At 40.8% G+C, this 15,121-nt stretch overlaps 1 protein-coding gene and 1 pseudogene across 2 annotated transcripts in view; both read right to left on the reverse strand.

The window, feature by feature from the left end:
* Positions 1-692: 692 nt before the first annotated feature.
* On the reverse strand, positions 693-4,920 carry LOC138789309 (B2 bradykinin receptor-like; annotated as a pseudogene).
* Positions 4,921-6,932: 2,012 nt separating this feature from the next.
* Positions 6,933-15,121, reverse strand: part of LOC138788582 (uncharacterized) — a 57,496-nt gene continuing 49,307 nt past the window's right edge. For both annotated transcript variants that reach the window (XM_069966610.1, XM_069966611.1), the window contains 7 exons: positions 14,722-15,010; positions 12,989-13,143; positions 12,616-12,663; positions 11,831-12,110; positions 11,199-11,353; positions 8,936-8,965; positions 6,933-7,718 (listed from right to left, as the gene is read on the reverse strand). In XM_069966610.1, the coding sequence (XP_069822711.1) occupies positions 7,114-7,718; positions 8,936-8,965; positions 11,199-11,353; positions 11,831-12,110; positions 12,616-12,663; positions 12,989-13,143; positions 14,722-15,010 (1,562 nt within the window). In that variant the 3' untranslated portion in view covers positions 6,933-7,113. The remainder of the gene's footprint in view (positions 7,719-8,935; positions 8,966-11,198; positions 11,354-11,830; positions 12,111-12,615; positions 12,664-12,988; positions 13,144-14,721; positions 15,011-15,121) is intronic.

Below are 15,121 nucleotides of genomic sequence, written 5' to 3' on the forward strand. Positions count from 1 at the left end.
AAGGAACCACAATGAGAGTTGCTATATACTTTAGCAGGCACATTGATTACAATACACTTTAAGGACATGTTCACACATTGTACTGCAATACCGTCACTGCACTTAAATTCGGATGCGGGCGCATCCATGTGTGCCCGCATACGAATTTGCCTCTGCACTCAATGGAGCGTGTGGCTGGAGCTGCACAGTCCATTGTGTGCACTAACAGGTTTTCTGACATATCATTTTTTTGCGGCACCGCTAGGGATCCCGGCCGGGGTGTATACTATGTATATACACTCCTTGGCCTGCAGCACAATGTGGGTAAATGATTAATTATGGCCGTGTTGCAAATCGGCAATAAAGGCCGTGATTAATAATTTACTTATGTTGTCTGAACATGGCCTAAGGGCCATAGTAGGAATTACTATACACTTTAGGCGGCACAGTGGAAGTAACTACTGTATATAGTAGGGGGGGCAGAGCAAGAGTTATTATATACTTCAGGGGGTAGAATTTGAGTTACTATTGTATACAGTATATATCAGGGGGCACAGTAGGAGTTATAATATACAACAAGGGGCACAGTAGGATTTACTAAATATATATGGGGGGCAGTAGGAGTTTCTATATACAATAGGGAGCACAGTAGGAGTTACTTTATACATCATTGGACATTGATGCAGTCAAGCACAAGAGCTGGAATCGCAGATTTAAGTAGTTGATTCATCTATCGGGAGTGATGACCTCCATCTGTTAAGTCCTATACACAGAAGTCTACTGTAGACCTCTCTGGCTTTTTGCCTAAAGTTATTCCCTACCAAACAGTATAGGATCGGATTGACGCAGTTGTTACTGAGGACAAGGAAATACAACATTTGGTAGACATGTTCATTGACAGATGTCACCATGCATGGAAGGTAGGCATTTAATCGCTTTAATGTCATAATAAAGATGGTAATATTGTATGGGATCCAGCACACCATGAAGAACAATAATACAGACGAGACCAGCCAAGTGGCTTTTCTCTCCTTGTAGTCTTTCTTGCACTGTCGTATTGCATTGTTCCTTAAAGCACTAATCATTTGAGATGTACAGAAGGAGGTGATCACCAGAGGAACTAAGAAGCCAAGAACATTCCTGATAATATTTATATAATATATAACATTCCTTAAATGTTCTGTGGCTAACACAGTCAGTAGTATTACATTTTTCATTTATTTCCACCCTTCGGAACACCCCATTGGGCACACTTATCCCGACTGCAAGCACCCAGATAATTCCACAGATCACCTTTGCCCACCAAGGATTTCTCGAACGACTAATAGACATGGGCTTCACCAGAGAAAGATATCGCTCAATACTGACCATCATTAGGAAGTAAATGCTGCTGGAAAAGTAAAGCTGGAAAGCAAAGATGACAAATGAACACACAAAGGCTCCAAAGGGCCAGTAAAACCTGAAGGAGGCCTGCACAGCCCTGAAGGGAAGGCTGCTAACATAAATCACAGCCACAGCTGCCATGTTTCCCAGGTAGATCTCCGTGCAGCGACTCTTATATAGGAAAAACACAGAGATGACAATCAAGTTTTCTGTGAAGCCTAAAACAAAGATAAAGCACATGTAGTGGGGCTGATAGGTATAGAGCCACTCAAAGCTTTCATCGTCTATACATCATGTGTTTGGAATGTCTGTGATATTAGTAAACGTTGTCACAGTTCCATTGGGTTCTGTGTAGGGATGGTCCAAACCTGCCGAGGTTCGGGTTTGTACGAACCCAAACTCTCGGCAATGATTCCCGCTGTCTTCCTCCTCCGTGGAGAGGGTGGATACAGCGGGAGGACCGCCTGGAAAACTGGGATACAGCCATAGCCATAGGCTGTATCCCAGTTTTCCAGGCGGTGCCCCGCTGCACGGAGCGGCCAGACAGTGGAAATCTGATGCCGAGTGTTCGGTTTCATAAGAACCCAAACCTCGGCAGGTTCAGACCATCCTTAGTTCTGTGATCATTTTATTGTGTTCAATATGATGGCGTCCAGTGCCTGTGGAAACACAGAAATAGATTGTTATCCTTTTAGTCAATATTGTCATCAGTATACAACAAGTAACACCCAACAGCAACATTGCATAAAGTCTCTAAAAAATAGCAGCAGACTTACTTAACCCCTCGTCTTTGCCTTCTATTTTGGCTTTAATGACAGCACCATTTTTTTTTCCCCCTCCTCGCCTTCTAAGAGCCAGAGTGCTTTTGTTTTTCTACCAGTCCTTTTGTTTTTGCACCATAATCCCTAGTTTTTATTATTATCATATATGTGTAGATCGGAATTTTTTATGAATTATTTATGAAATTTTCTGATAGATAATGTGACAAAAACATTTCAATCTTTGGGGCTTTTTTATTTTATTTATATTTTTTCATTTACATCTTTCACCGTGTGGGAATAATATTCTTATATTTTACTAGATCAGATTTATCTATTTATTTTTATATGTTTTATTTTTAAAATGGGAAAGGGGTCTGAAATCTGAACTTTTATGGGGGAGGAGCTATGTCATGTTTTTTTCTACACTTTTTATGTAAATAATAAAGTGACCAGAATTGAGTTTGTAAAGTGAGGACTATCTTCTAGATAGTTAATTGCTCTACCCAGAGTCCTAAGCAAAGGTGTGCATGACTTTGGGAGTGGGGTGTGTGTGAGGGGGGTGAGCTATTGCTGTCTGTCTTGTATAATGGCATACACTTAAGCACAGATAGTTCTACTTTAAGAGGAATGAATATATGTATGCCTAGCATATTTCTATGAGGAGGGTGAGGTTTAGGAATTGATAAAACTGGCGGAGAATTCTGCAGAAGAAGCCTCCTTGTCATAATGACATGTCAATTCTTCAGCTCTGAGAGAGTAGGTGCACGAGCCTCCCATAGATTGTCATTATGACAAGGAGGCTGGCGGAATTCCACTGGTTTTACTCCGTGTGAACGGAGCCTTAAAGTAAACTGGCTCTGCTAGAATAACAATCCAGAATGTACCGCCCACCTTATTGCTGTCTTTCCAGGTGCTGTATGTTTGACAGCTGGAAACCACACTTTATCTGACTCTTGTGATTGTTTTATCCCTAAGATCTAAATAAAGCTGTGGCCATTTCAACATCTAAAAGTGTGTTTTTGCATTCATTCCATAGTCTGTGTTTATTGTGGTTGGACTTGTTTGAAGGGGAAGTGAAAGGCCATCCTATATCCCAAAGTAGTAGACTAGAGTAGAGTTGCTGGCAGGACTTACCCTACCCTATTCTACTAGGCTTGTCATCACTGGCATTAAAGCGTAACTGGCATTTCAGGGCCATTTTTCTGAAAACATTAAATATCAACAGTACAAGCGATTTTAAGAAACTCTGTAATAGGTTTTATGTACTAAAAGAGTTTCCTTCTGTAGTGAAAAATCAATCTCCCAGCCTCCCCCCTCACATCAGATGAAGCAGGATTTCTGTCTCCATTATGTGGCTATGGAAAGGGGAGGGGCTGTTAGGAGTGACTGAGCACTGAGGATTTCTGCAAAGCACAACACCCTGCAATCTTCTCTCAGTAAGTTCATAGATAAGCACTGACCTTTCTGACACCTGAATTTAGCGTTTTTAGGTGCCCAGAGAGTCTACAAACAGCTGACCTTCATGTCACCTCTACCTGCTCCCTCATCTCCCTCAGCCCCTCCCCCCTTCATAGGCTTACAATGGAGAGAGCAGAACCTGTCTTCACTGGCTTCTCTGTAATGAAGACGTGTTTGCCTGATAATGCACAGATAAGAAGTCAGGGGGGGTGGCTGGGAGATTGCTTCTTGAGTACAGAAGGAGGCTTTTTTGGCTGATGAAACCTATTACAGAGTTTCTTAAAATCGCTTATACTACTGATTTCTGCAATAAAAAAAAACATGACAGTTACACTTTAAGGAGTGTTTGTAAGTATTGCTGCAGTAATGTGATCATGGAGCTCTCACATTTCTTATAGTCACTCCCCAACATTGAAATTGCAACACTGAGAAAGACAGCTGTAGGGTAATGCAAATTAAAGGGGTTGTCCAGCGAAAAAATGTTTTCTTTCAAATCAGCTGGTATCAGAAAGTTAAATAGATTTGTAATTTACTTCTATTTAAAGATCTCAAGTCTTCCCATACTTATAAGCTACTATATATCCTGCAGGAAGTGTTGTTTGTTTACATTCAGAAACAGTGCTCTCTACTGACATCTCTGGCGGAGTCAGGAACTGTCCTGAGCAGGAGAGGTTTTGTATGGGGACTTGCTGCTGCGCTGGACAGTTCCTGACTCCGCCAGAGATGTCAGTAGAGAGCACTGTTTCTGAATGTAAACAAACAACACTTCCTGCAGGATATATAGTAGCTTATAAGTATGGGAAGACTTGAGATTTTTAAATAGAAGTAAATTACAAATCTATTTAACTTTCTGAAACCAGTTGATTTGAAAGAAAAAAAAATTTCACTGGACAACCCCTTTAAGGAGCTAACTGGAGTCCCTGAGCTCTGTCCTGCAGCCTGTGGGAGCGGCTTCAGTGGAATAAAAGCAATCGCTAGTAATTTTTTAAGCCACATAAGACCTCAGAAATCAGATCAGGTCAGTACACTGTGTGATGGATGCCTCCTGTCAGTAAACATGTCAGTGATCACCACTTGTCACAAACTGAAAGGGACAGACTCCTTCAACTTGGAGATTTTGGTTTATCACAACAGCAGATGGCTATGCGTGTAAGCTGAGTGTTTAGCATTGCGTCTTGCAGTGGTTGGGACAAACTGGAATGACAACATGAAGTGCACAGAGGAAATGCTTACCCTGGATCTGTCCATAAAAATCTGTCTTGCAGGTGACTGAGGGCGCCCCGAGGAAGTCAGTCAGAGTGGTCGCAATAAGTGTCCAGCCCCTAAAATGATTGTGCATAAAACCACAAAATCTATTCATTTCTGGGAAAAGTTTTAAAAAAAAAAACACCCCCCCCCTCTTCCTTCTCATAAAACATACAGCCCCATGTAAAAACATCACTTCCCCTGCATTCTACCCTCTCCAACATACAGTCCCATGTTAAAAACACTTCTCTCCCTTTCTACAAAAATAAAAATAAAAAAAATCGCCAACTCCCCCCCCACCCGCTCTGCCTCAACATTCTATTCTAGAGAATGTAGAAGAAAAATGGAAAAACCATCCCCCCCTTTACTGCCGACCTGCTGCTATCTGTACTGTGATAACTACTTCAGCGATTCCATGTATGACTTTACAAACAAAACAATAGAAATGATAAAGAGACCCAATAATGTGAGAAATTTCAAAAGATCAGTAATCCAACATACACAACTGCAGACAAACTGCAAATTTGTAATGGAGATGCTGAAAAATGTAAGATGCACCCACCCCCAAATACAAAAAAATATAGGTGTAGCAGTGCTAAGTTTGTTATTTGGCACAGCAAATAATACTATGATGTATTTTTTCATAGGACTGCATATAAACAACTTCTAGATAAGTAAACTATGGTTTGAAACGCACAAAAGTTTCTTTCCATATTTCCTGCTGTGAGTCAGTCCTGTGTATCTGCTACTGTACCTTGGATATAGTGAGATGCGCAGAGTCGTCTCGAGATTATGCACTGACATATTCCTCTGTGCTCCGTGTGTCAGTGAGGGTGAGATCTGGAGAGGGATGTTCACACTCAGGCTTTTATATGGAGCTGTGGTTCTAGAGGTTATGAGGATGGTGTGAGCTGAATGGACCAAACTTTAACAAGCTACAAAAGTAGTTCAGCACTAATTGCAATGCAGAATATCATGGGAGCTTGGTTGCTGCAGGACAGCATAGCCCCTGCTCTACCAGGAACAGAGAAACCTCTGATCCCTTAGATGCTGTGATGAAACTTGGATTGTGGCATTTACATGGTCTCTGGGTATCTGACCCCCATCAGCACAATATATATATATTTACTTATTATTCTTCCCCCACCCCCATTTTTTATCCCCTCAGGAGTAAATTTTCTATGAGCATAAAAACCATTTACATGACTAATAAATTCACCTCACTGTTCCTTTGACTCATCCCAAGTCAAGAATTTGTCATCCACAAACCTATTATTTCATGTCTCCTATATCAAGACTGAGATGGAGCGCCATACTGGGGCCCAGACTTGAGATGGAGACCTAGAGTGAGATAGGATGTCATGCTGTGAACCAGGACTGAGATAGGTAGCTAATGTGGGGACAAAGAATTAGAAGAAAAACCATGCATGGGACCAGGGGGGAATTATGCTTTGAGCTTGAAATGAGGTACCGACGTATACTCTGGACTAGGAATGAGATGAGGAGCCACGCTGGGGACTAGGAATGAGATGAGGAGCAACGCTGGGGACTAGGAATGAGATGAGAAGCCATGCTGGGGACTAGGAATGAGATGAGGAGCCACGCTGGGGACTAGGAATGAGATGAGGAGCCACGCTGCGGACTAGGAATGAGATGAGGAGCCACGCTGGGGACTAGGAATGAAATGAGGAGCCACGCTGGGGACTAGGAATGAGATAAAGAGCTATACAGTCAGGATGAGTGGACGTTAGCCCACTGTGTCACATGCCCGTCTATCTAGGGCGTTGTCTAAGCATATTCTTCATAATATACTCCAGATGGTGGAGAACTCGTCTGGCTTTAAGAATTTGTTTGAGCATTTTTCCAACTGACATGAATGCTGAAAGCCACAGCCACACTGGACACCGTTTTTAAATTTGTGGGGTTTTTTTTTCACTTTTTTAAACTGGTTTTAATCTCTCAATGGTTATGGTCTCATATAGAAAACTACAATCTACAATGATAAACCCACTATACAATTTCCCAAACCATCTGTGCTCTGTGATGGAAAAAAATAATTTAATAAAATGCTAAATTTATTAATAATATAATAAAAGAAATGGAGCCTTCAAAATAATCAAAGTGTTTATTGCACTGCAAATAAAACGACAGTATAAATGTGATAATGCTTTATTTTATCCTCTGAAGGAAAAGTGACAAAGATTCAGTATTGTAAACTATATTTTTTGGCAAATTACATTGAAATATTGGAAAAAGACATAGGATGAATGATTGTTATCAGATTTATTCACTGAGTCACCACATTTCCATATAGACTGTACTTTACAGAGTGCCAGTCTATTATGTTTCCCTTAAGGGAAACCTTATTTTCATAGACTTTTTTTATGTCACTAGATGGTAAAATATGACCCCACAGATGGACATCTGAGATTTCTCCAACAAAACTTTGCTTTGCATCAAAGCCTCCCCCACAGGTATCTTGGTCCTGCCCCAAGATCACTTCGCCCCCTGGTGACACATAGTGCCCCTTCCTGTAGACCTGTCTTGTGGATCTTTTTCCATCAACCCAAAAGCTTGTTACTCCAGAAGAAGACTGCCATGTCACACAGATATGTGTCCCAAATGTGTTGAGACCCGGTAAGGAGAAAAGAGCTCCATCCTTACTGCTGCGGAGATACAAAGATAGTTGACCATCTAACTCCCTCCAAACATTCAGTTCATCTGCTCCATCATTGCAGTAGGAGAATAAAATGACTTCACGGCGTCCGGAGAGTGCAGTGGACACACGAAGGCAAAGAGTAAATTCAATTAGGTCTATTGGCGCTTTAGGCTGTAGAATTGCAAAACTCTGATTCCCTTCTTCTGGGAACATCAGTACTGCTCCAACAAGCCCTACAATGACAATAGGCATCTGTGACCATGGACCATGAGCATGTACAAGACTGTAAAGATAACTGTCATTATTGCCATCATAGGAGTCAATTCAATGTCTTATGTGTTTTTATTTGGCATCACTGATTGAAAGACAAAGCCAGAAATACCTAACAATTCTTAGCGCTCTAGAATCAAGGGGGCTTTATAAATAATAATAATAATAATAACAACTAAATCTAATTTGTGACATTATGGCAGGGTTCACACACAGTGTTTTTGTCAGTATTTTTAGCAAAATACAGGAATGGAATCAACAGAAAAACTATAATGAAAGATCTGCACCTTTTCTGTGCTTTCAATGCCCTCCTGATTTTTTGGGGGAAAAAATACTGAATAAAATACTATGTGTGAACATAGTCTCAAAGTCTCAAGAATTGGCTACTTTACATAGCCCAATGAGCAGTGTCAGCGGGCGCCGATCTGCTAGATTTGCTGTTACATGGCTCGATAATCGTGCAACAAGGGCTGTGTATATATATGGTTAGCGATGTACTTGCAGCCCTTGACTTAAAATAGATGTCTGGACTGGGGTGATTTGGCAGTGTTGGGAAGAGGGAGGATGAAAGAAGTAACATGCTCTCACCTACCCTGCTCCTACTCAGGCCCAAAAGCAGCCAGAACTGGGGGACCAGAGCTGCAGAATACTGGCATCAGTATTGGAGCTAGGGAGGTGAGAGCATGCTCCTCCCCAGCACCAAAAATCACCCTGGCCTGGAGTTCCCCTTCAAGTGTACAATAATAAACTTAAATATACATACCTGTCCACGCTCCCGGTGTTCTTCTCGCTTATGCCCACTGTCAGCAGCTGCCGCTGAAACTTCAATGCCAGTCTCTGGAATGAGGGTTCTATCCCATGCAGGTAAATCAGAAGCCTCCTTGCAGTCTGACAGTATTTTGGCTCCTGGTGTGAGCAGGGTCTGGGTGGGAATGGATTGTAAAATTTTTTCCTCTAAAAACATCTTTATGGTGCCTAACAACCACAAAGCAGTTTTCATTGTACTGACAAGTTTTTAGAAATGAAAGCTGTGCTGTGATTGGTTTTCAATGGGCAACAATGTTTTTGTTTTATATTCTTTTGATGAATCTACCCCGTTGTCTTGTTTCCATAGTGGGGAAGGGTCATCATGGCACTTTAAGATCATAATAATGGAATTCCAAAAAAGACAGCTTCTTACCTTGTCCTTTAGTAGAAAGTGGAATTGTTTCTGGAATAAAATGTAAAAGAAATTCACTGTATGGAAATACGGTACACATATGAATATATCTATTCTAGACTGAAACATAAAATCTGCAGGGTAGAATCAGACAGAGAAAGCAAATTCTTTATACTCTCACTGCAACTGCTGCTACTATGCAACTTACTGCTCCTTCCATTCGCCCTAGACTGCCTTCTGATCTCGGGTATGGGTATCATGGCCATGGCTCTCCTCTTTTTAGTCCTTGGCCTCAGACTGCCATGAGGACCAGTCCCGTCTGATGACATAAATATCTTTGCCTTTTGTTGAATGCTGCTTCTATGATGCTGGCTTCTTGTCTCTGTGCTCATATATTATTATTTCTGAAACCTTTCCTGACATTGTTTCCTGAATATGCTCTGACAATGGATTTTACACCTAGTACTCAAAGTGCTACTTCTGGTCCTGATTTCTTGACCTCTCAGTATTTAGCTTCCAGAAGATAGGTGGCAGTACATAATTATTCAACTCTCCTGTTAAATAAGTTGGAACCTTGTACAGTCATGGCCAAAAGTTTTGAGAATGACACAAATATTATATTTTCACATGATCTGCTGCCCTCTGGTTTTTGTGTGTTTGTCAGATGTTTTTATCACATACAGAAATATAATTGCAATCATATTATGAGTAACAAAAGCTTATACCGACAGTTAGTATGAGTTAATGCAGCAAGTCAATATTTGCAGTGTTGACCCTTCTTCTTCAGGACCTCTGCAATTCTCCCTGGCATGCTCTCAGTCAACTTCTGGACCAAATCCTGACTGATAGCAGTCCATTCTTGCACAATCAATGCTTGCATTTTGTCAGAATTTGTTGGGTTTTGTTTGTCTCAATGGGATTAAGATCTGGGGAGTTTCCAGGCCATGGACCCCAAATCTCTATGTTTTGTTCCCCGAGCCATTTAGTTATCACTTGCTTTATGGCAAGGTGCTCCATCATGCTGGAAAAGGCATTGTTGATCGTCAAACTGCTCTTGGACGGTTGGGAGAAGTGACTCTTGGAGGACATTCTGGTACCAGTCTTTATTCATAGCTGTGTTTTTAGGCAAGACTGTGAGAGAGCCGATTCCCTTGGCTGAGAAGCCACCCCACACATGAATGGTTTCAGGATGCTTTACAGTTGGCATGAGACAAGACTGATGGTAGTGCTCACCTCGTCTTCTCCAAATAAGCTGTTTTCCAGATGTCCCAAACAATCTGAAAGGGGATTCATCAGAGAAAATGACTTTACCCCAGTCCTCAGCAGTCCACTCCCTGTTCCTTTTGCAGAATATCAGTCTGTCCCTAATGTTTTTTCTGGAGAGAAGTGGCTTCTTTGCTGCCCTCCTTGAGACCAGGCCTTGCTCCAAGAGTCTCCGCCTCACAGTGTGTGGAGATGCGCTCACACCTGCCTGCTGCCATTCCTGAGCAAGCTCTGCACTGCTGGTAGCCCGATCCCGCAGCTGAAACACTTTTAAGAGATGGTCCTGGTGCTTGCTGGTCTTTCTTGGGCACCCTGGAGCCTTTTTGGCAACAATGGAACGTCTCTCCTTGAAGTTGATGATGCGATAGATTGTTGACTGAGGTGCAATCTATCTAGCTGTGATACTCTTCCCTGTTAGGCCATTTTTGTGCAGTGCAATGATGACTGCACATGTTTCTTTAGAGATAACCATGGTAAACAGAAGAGAAACAATGATGCCAAGCACCAGCCTCTTTTTAAAGTGTCCAGTGGTGTCATTCCTACTTAATCATGACAGATTGATCTCCAGCCCTGTCCTCATCAACACCCACACCGGTGTTAATGGAGCAATCACTGAAACGATGTTAACTGGTCCTTTTAAGGCAGGGCTGCAATAATGCTGAAATGTATTTTGGGGGATAAAGTTCATTTTCTAGGCAAATATTGACTTTGCAAGTAATTGCTGTTAAGCTGATCACTCTTTATAACATTCTGGAGTATATGCAAATTGACATTTTAAAAACTGAAGCAGTAGACTTTGTAAAAATTAATATTTGTATCATTCTCAAAACTTTTGGCCATGACTGTACATCACTATGTTAACAACAAAGTGATGCCATGACATTGGAGGCTTTTGGAAAAATAAATAATTTGAAACCTATTTGTCTTTCTTTTCCCCTCACTGCTTAATCCCAGTCTTTGAGAGCCCTGTCCGGAATAATCAGTACAGTAAACATATCAATCAAGGAACTTGACCTCTTACCAGCGGAGGATATAGGGAGGCCAAATACTTGCACTTCACAGAGAGACAGTTTGTCTCTTCTATCTGGTAGCAGCACTGTGACGAATCTCCCCTCCATTCCTTTACAGTTGAACAGGCCAGTAGCCCCGGGGCCCAATGAATAGATGGCTGCACACCTGATACAATGTGCAAAACACATGTTCTCAGTAAAGCAGATTTCACATAAAGTCACAAAAAAAAAAAAAAGCCATCAAACGTATTGTAAAATGAAATTATTAAAGCTCATTGGTTAAAGGGGTTATCCAGCGTTAGAAAAACATGGCCACTTTCTTTGAGAGACAACACAACTCCTGTCTCCAGTTTAGGTGTGGTTTGCAGTTACGCTCCGTTCACTTCAATGGATCTGAGATGGAAAACCCCACCCAAACTGGAGACAAGAGTGATGTTGTCTCTGGAAGAAAGTGGCCATGTTTTTGTAACACTGAATGATCCCTTTCAGATCCAGGCTCAAGTCCCCGAAACCTAAGGATGGCCTATGCATGATCTTATGCCATTGGGAATTGGCAAGACCTCGAAGTGAGGTCCCCAAGCTTATATACAGTATATCTACAGTACAAACCACATGATAAAGATCAAGGGTGCCTCTCTATTACCTGGGGTTTTGCATCCAGTTTTTGGAGTTTCCAATCCTTATGTCCGCTTCATTGAGTAGTTCCCAGCAACAGTCCTGTCGATTGGTGACAACCACAGAGAGGATTAGAAAGATGCCTTTGAGATCTACAGTCCACCATGGATTTAACTCATGTAGAGTTTGGCTGCATTGCATCTGGGAGTAGTTGCCTGACAGAGATCCATCTATGGCATTCTTGGACTCTCCAAAGAAATTGTAGAGACTGGACTGGAATGAATGTCCACTCAATGCCAGATTTGGTGCTAGAATAAAAGTATGGACAAAATTGAACATAAAAGCTATTGAGAAGCAAAGAGAAAGATGACTAAGGAAGAAGTAGAGTTTGAGAAACAGGTTGGATTCACATATTCACATGAGCATATTTTAAATCTTTATGTATTGTGCCTGTGTTTTGCAGTCTGTAATACAAATTAATGTTAATCGACAGGACTATTCATATGGTCGTATAAAATACATATTTTAAAGATAAAGCATGTGCTAATTTTATCTGTTTTATGAAGTCTATGGAGAGAGACTGAAATGGTATCTGTATCTGTATTTGCATTTACTTTGTCATTTGTTTCAAAATGTTATTCCATTTCCTGTGTATAAGTCACCCATCAGTTTTATGGATGGAATACTGATGAAATACTAATAAGATGCTTATAGCATTTCTATGGAAACACGTCTGCAGTCACCATGTTCAACAATATCATAACATTAGATTACACTTGTAACAATATATTTGGCTAAAAGGGTCAACATTACCACCATGTGGCGTTTTCAGAACATTTTGGTTCATATCTTGTAAGTCTCCTAGAAAACATAAAAATTCTGGTAAGAAAACAAAATATTGTCATATACATATAGGATCGCATAAAATAAAATTACAGGATTTTGAGGTATTTCATATTCGCTCTAAGTAATGATTGTTTCCGGGCAACGGGTTAACAACTGAACAGTTACCACTCATCTTTCCTCAACAGCCAGTTTGCCCAATTATTGTGGCAGCCATAATACTTTTCAATTATTTTTTCAAAAACATAAAAAAAGAGAGACCATCTAGTCCATACATTTACTATTTATTCCCTTCTGTCATTTATTAAGGGTGATAAAACTATTGAGCAATTCCGAGACTCACCTCCAGAAATATCAGGAACCCCAAAGACCTGAACCTCACACAATATAAGATGCTCAGCTCGTCCTGGGATTGTCACTGTCACATATTGCCCAACCATGCCATTACAGGAGAAATATAAGGACTCTCCGGATTCCATTGATGTAATGACTCCACACCTGCAATTAGTTAAACACATTGGGGGATATTTACTAAGGAGTCTAAGGCTATGTTCACACTACGTATCTTTCCGGCCGTAGTGCGAACCGCGAATATACGCACGTAGTTTTGAGGTTGATGCGTTCGCTTGAAAGTATACGATATACGGCCGCACAGTGCACACTACGTATGAGCTTACGGCCGGATCCTATACGCCGCCGTGAAAAATGAACAAAACCATTGTTTGAGGACGGAAATGTTCCAACTCACGGCCGTGGATTTCCATGCGGTCCCGTACGGAGTACTTATTTCAGCCAAATTGAACATGATTTTTAGATCCAAAAGGTTCTGTGTGTTTTATTGGGCTGGGCGAAGATTTCCAAGTAAATGACCTGTTTCAGATCGCTTCGAAACAAGCTAGGGAAGCATAACTGTACTGCGGGCTTATGTTCGCGGTTCGCCCGCATGTTCGCAATCCGGCCGCATGTCTATTTTTCCCACGGCCGTACTTTCAGCCGCACATGTATGGCTGCGTATGAACAACGGCCGGACTCATACGTAGTGTGAACATAGCCTCATGCTGCATTTACACAAAGCGATAATTCTGCGAATTTTTAGCGAACGACGGACGACGATTTGAGACCATGTTGAAAGATCAAAATGAACGATTTCTCGCTCGTCGCTTGATCATTTGCTGTGTTTACACGGAACAATTATCGCTCAAATGCGATCGTTATTGCGAAAATTCCAACGATAATCATTCCGTGTAAACGCAGCATAAGGGTCCATTTACACAGAAAGATTATCTGACAGATTATCTGCCAAAGATTTGAAGCGAAAACCAGGAACGGACTATAAACAGAGATCAGTTCATAAAGGAAAGCCTGAGATTTCTCCTCTTTTCAAATCCATTGCTGGCTTTGGCTTCAAATCTTTGGCAGATAATCTGTCAGATAATCTTTCTGTGTAAATGGACCCTAAGGGTGCGTTTACACAGAGAGATTTATCTACAGAATTTTGAAGCCAAAGCCAGGAACAGACTAAAAACAGAAAACGGGTCATAAAGGAAAGATTGAGATTTCTCCTCTTCTCAAATCCATTCCTGGCTTTGGCTTCAAGAATCTGTCAGATAGATCTGTCTGTGTAAAGGCACCCTGAGGGTCCATTTACACAGAAAGATTATCTGGCAGATTTGAAGCCAAACATCCAAACATTTAAAGCCAAAGCCAGGAGTGGATTTGAAAAGAGGAGAAATCTCAGGATATATATATATATATATATATATATATATATATATATATATATATATATATATACATACATATACACACACACACTATAGTCCTATTGACCCAGAGAACAAATTACTTTTGTTTTAATTTTTACCGCATGGTGAATGGAGTATCTTTAAAACAGTGATAAAAACAGTGATAACAGAAATAGAGATAAAAAATCATTATGTCATCAAAACTATAAAATGTTGTCAGTAAGTTATAATAACCCCAAAATAATGCAAAAAAAATCAAGCCCTCATATGATTATGTTGATGAAAAAAAAAAGGTTTAGCTCTTACGACAAAGGGGTTAAGATCTCTTCACCTTGGATTTTGAGTTCCTCCAGTCTCTGATGAATTTCCAATACGTATCTCTGCTCCGCTGATTCTGTCCTTGCAGCATTCCAATACCCGATTAGTGATGACCACAGCAAAGATCTTGTATGTGGATTGTAAATCCACCATCCACCACGGTGATAGCTCCCGTTGGGTGATAGAACACTGAGACATGATGTGGTTGTTGGCTAAGGAACCATCATTGGCATTTTGAGCATCTCCAGAACATGAAAATGTGCTTGATTGGGAAGCAATGCCATTGAGGGCCACATTGTAGTCTGAAATTATAATAAAAATATATTTATATTGAGTCAACCTAAAATATATACCTAAAATATATTCTAATAATTGGAGTTAATGTATAAACAACTCCATTAGTTCAAATATAT

The sequence above is a fragment of the Dendropsophus ebraccatus genome, chromosome 4 (assembly GCF_027789765.1).
Source record: "Dendropsophus ebraccatus isolate aDenEbr1 chromosome 4, aDenEbr1.pat, whole genome shotgun sequence".
In the NCBI taxonomy this organism is placed as follows: domain Eukaryota; kingdom Metazoa; phylum Chordata; class Amphibia; order Anura; family Hylidae; genus Dendropsophus; species Dendropsophus ebraccatus.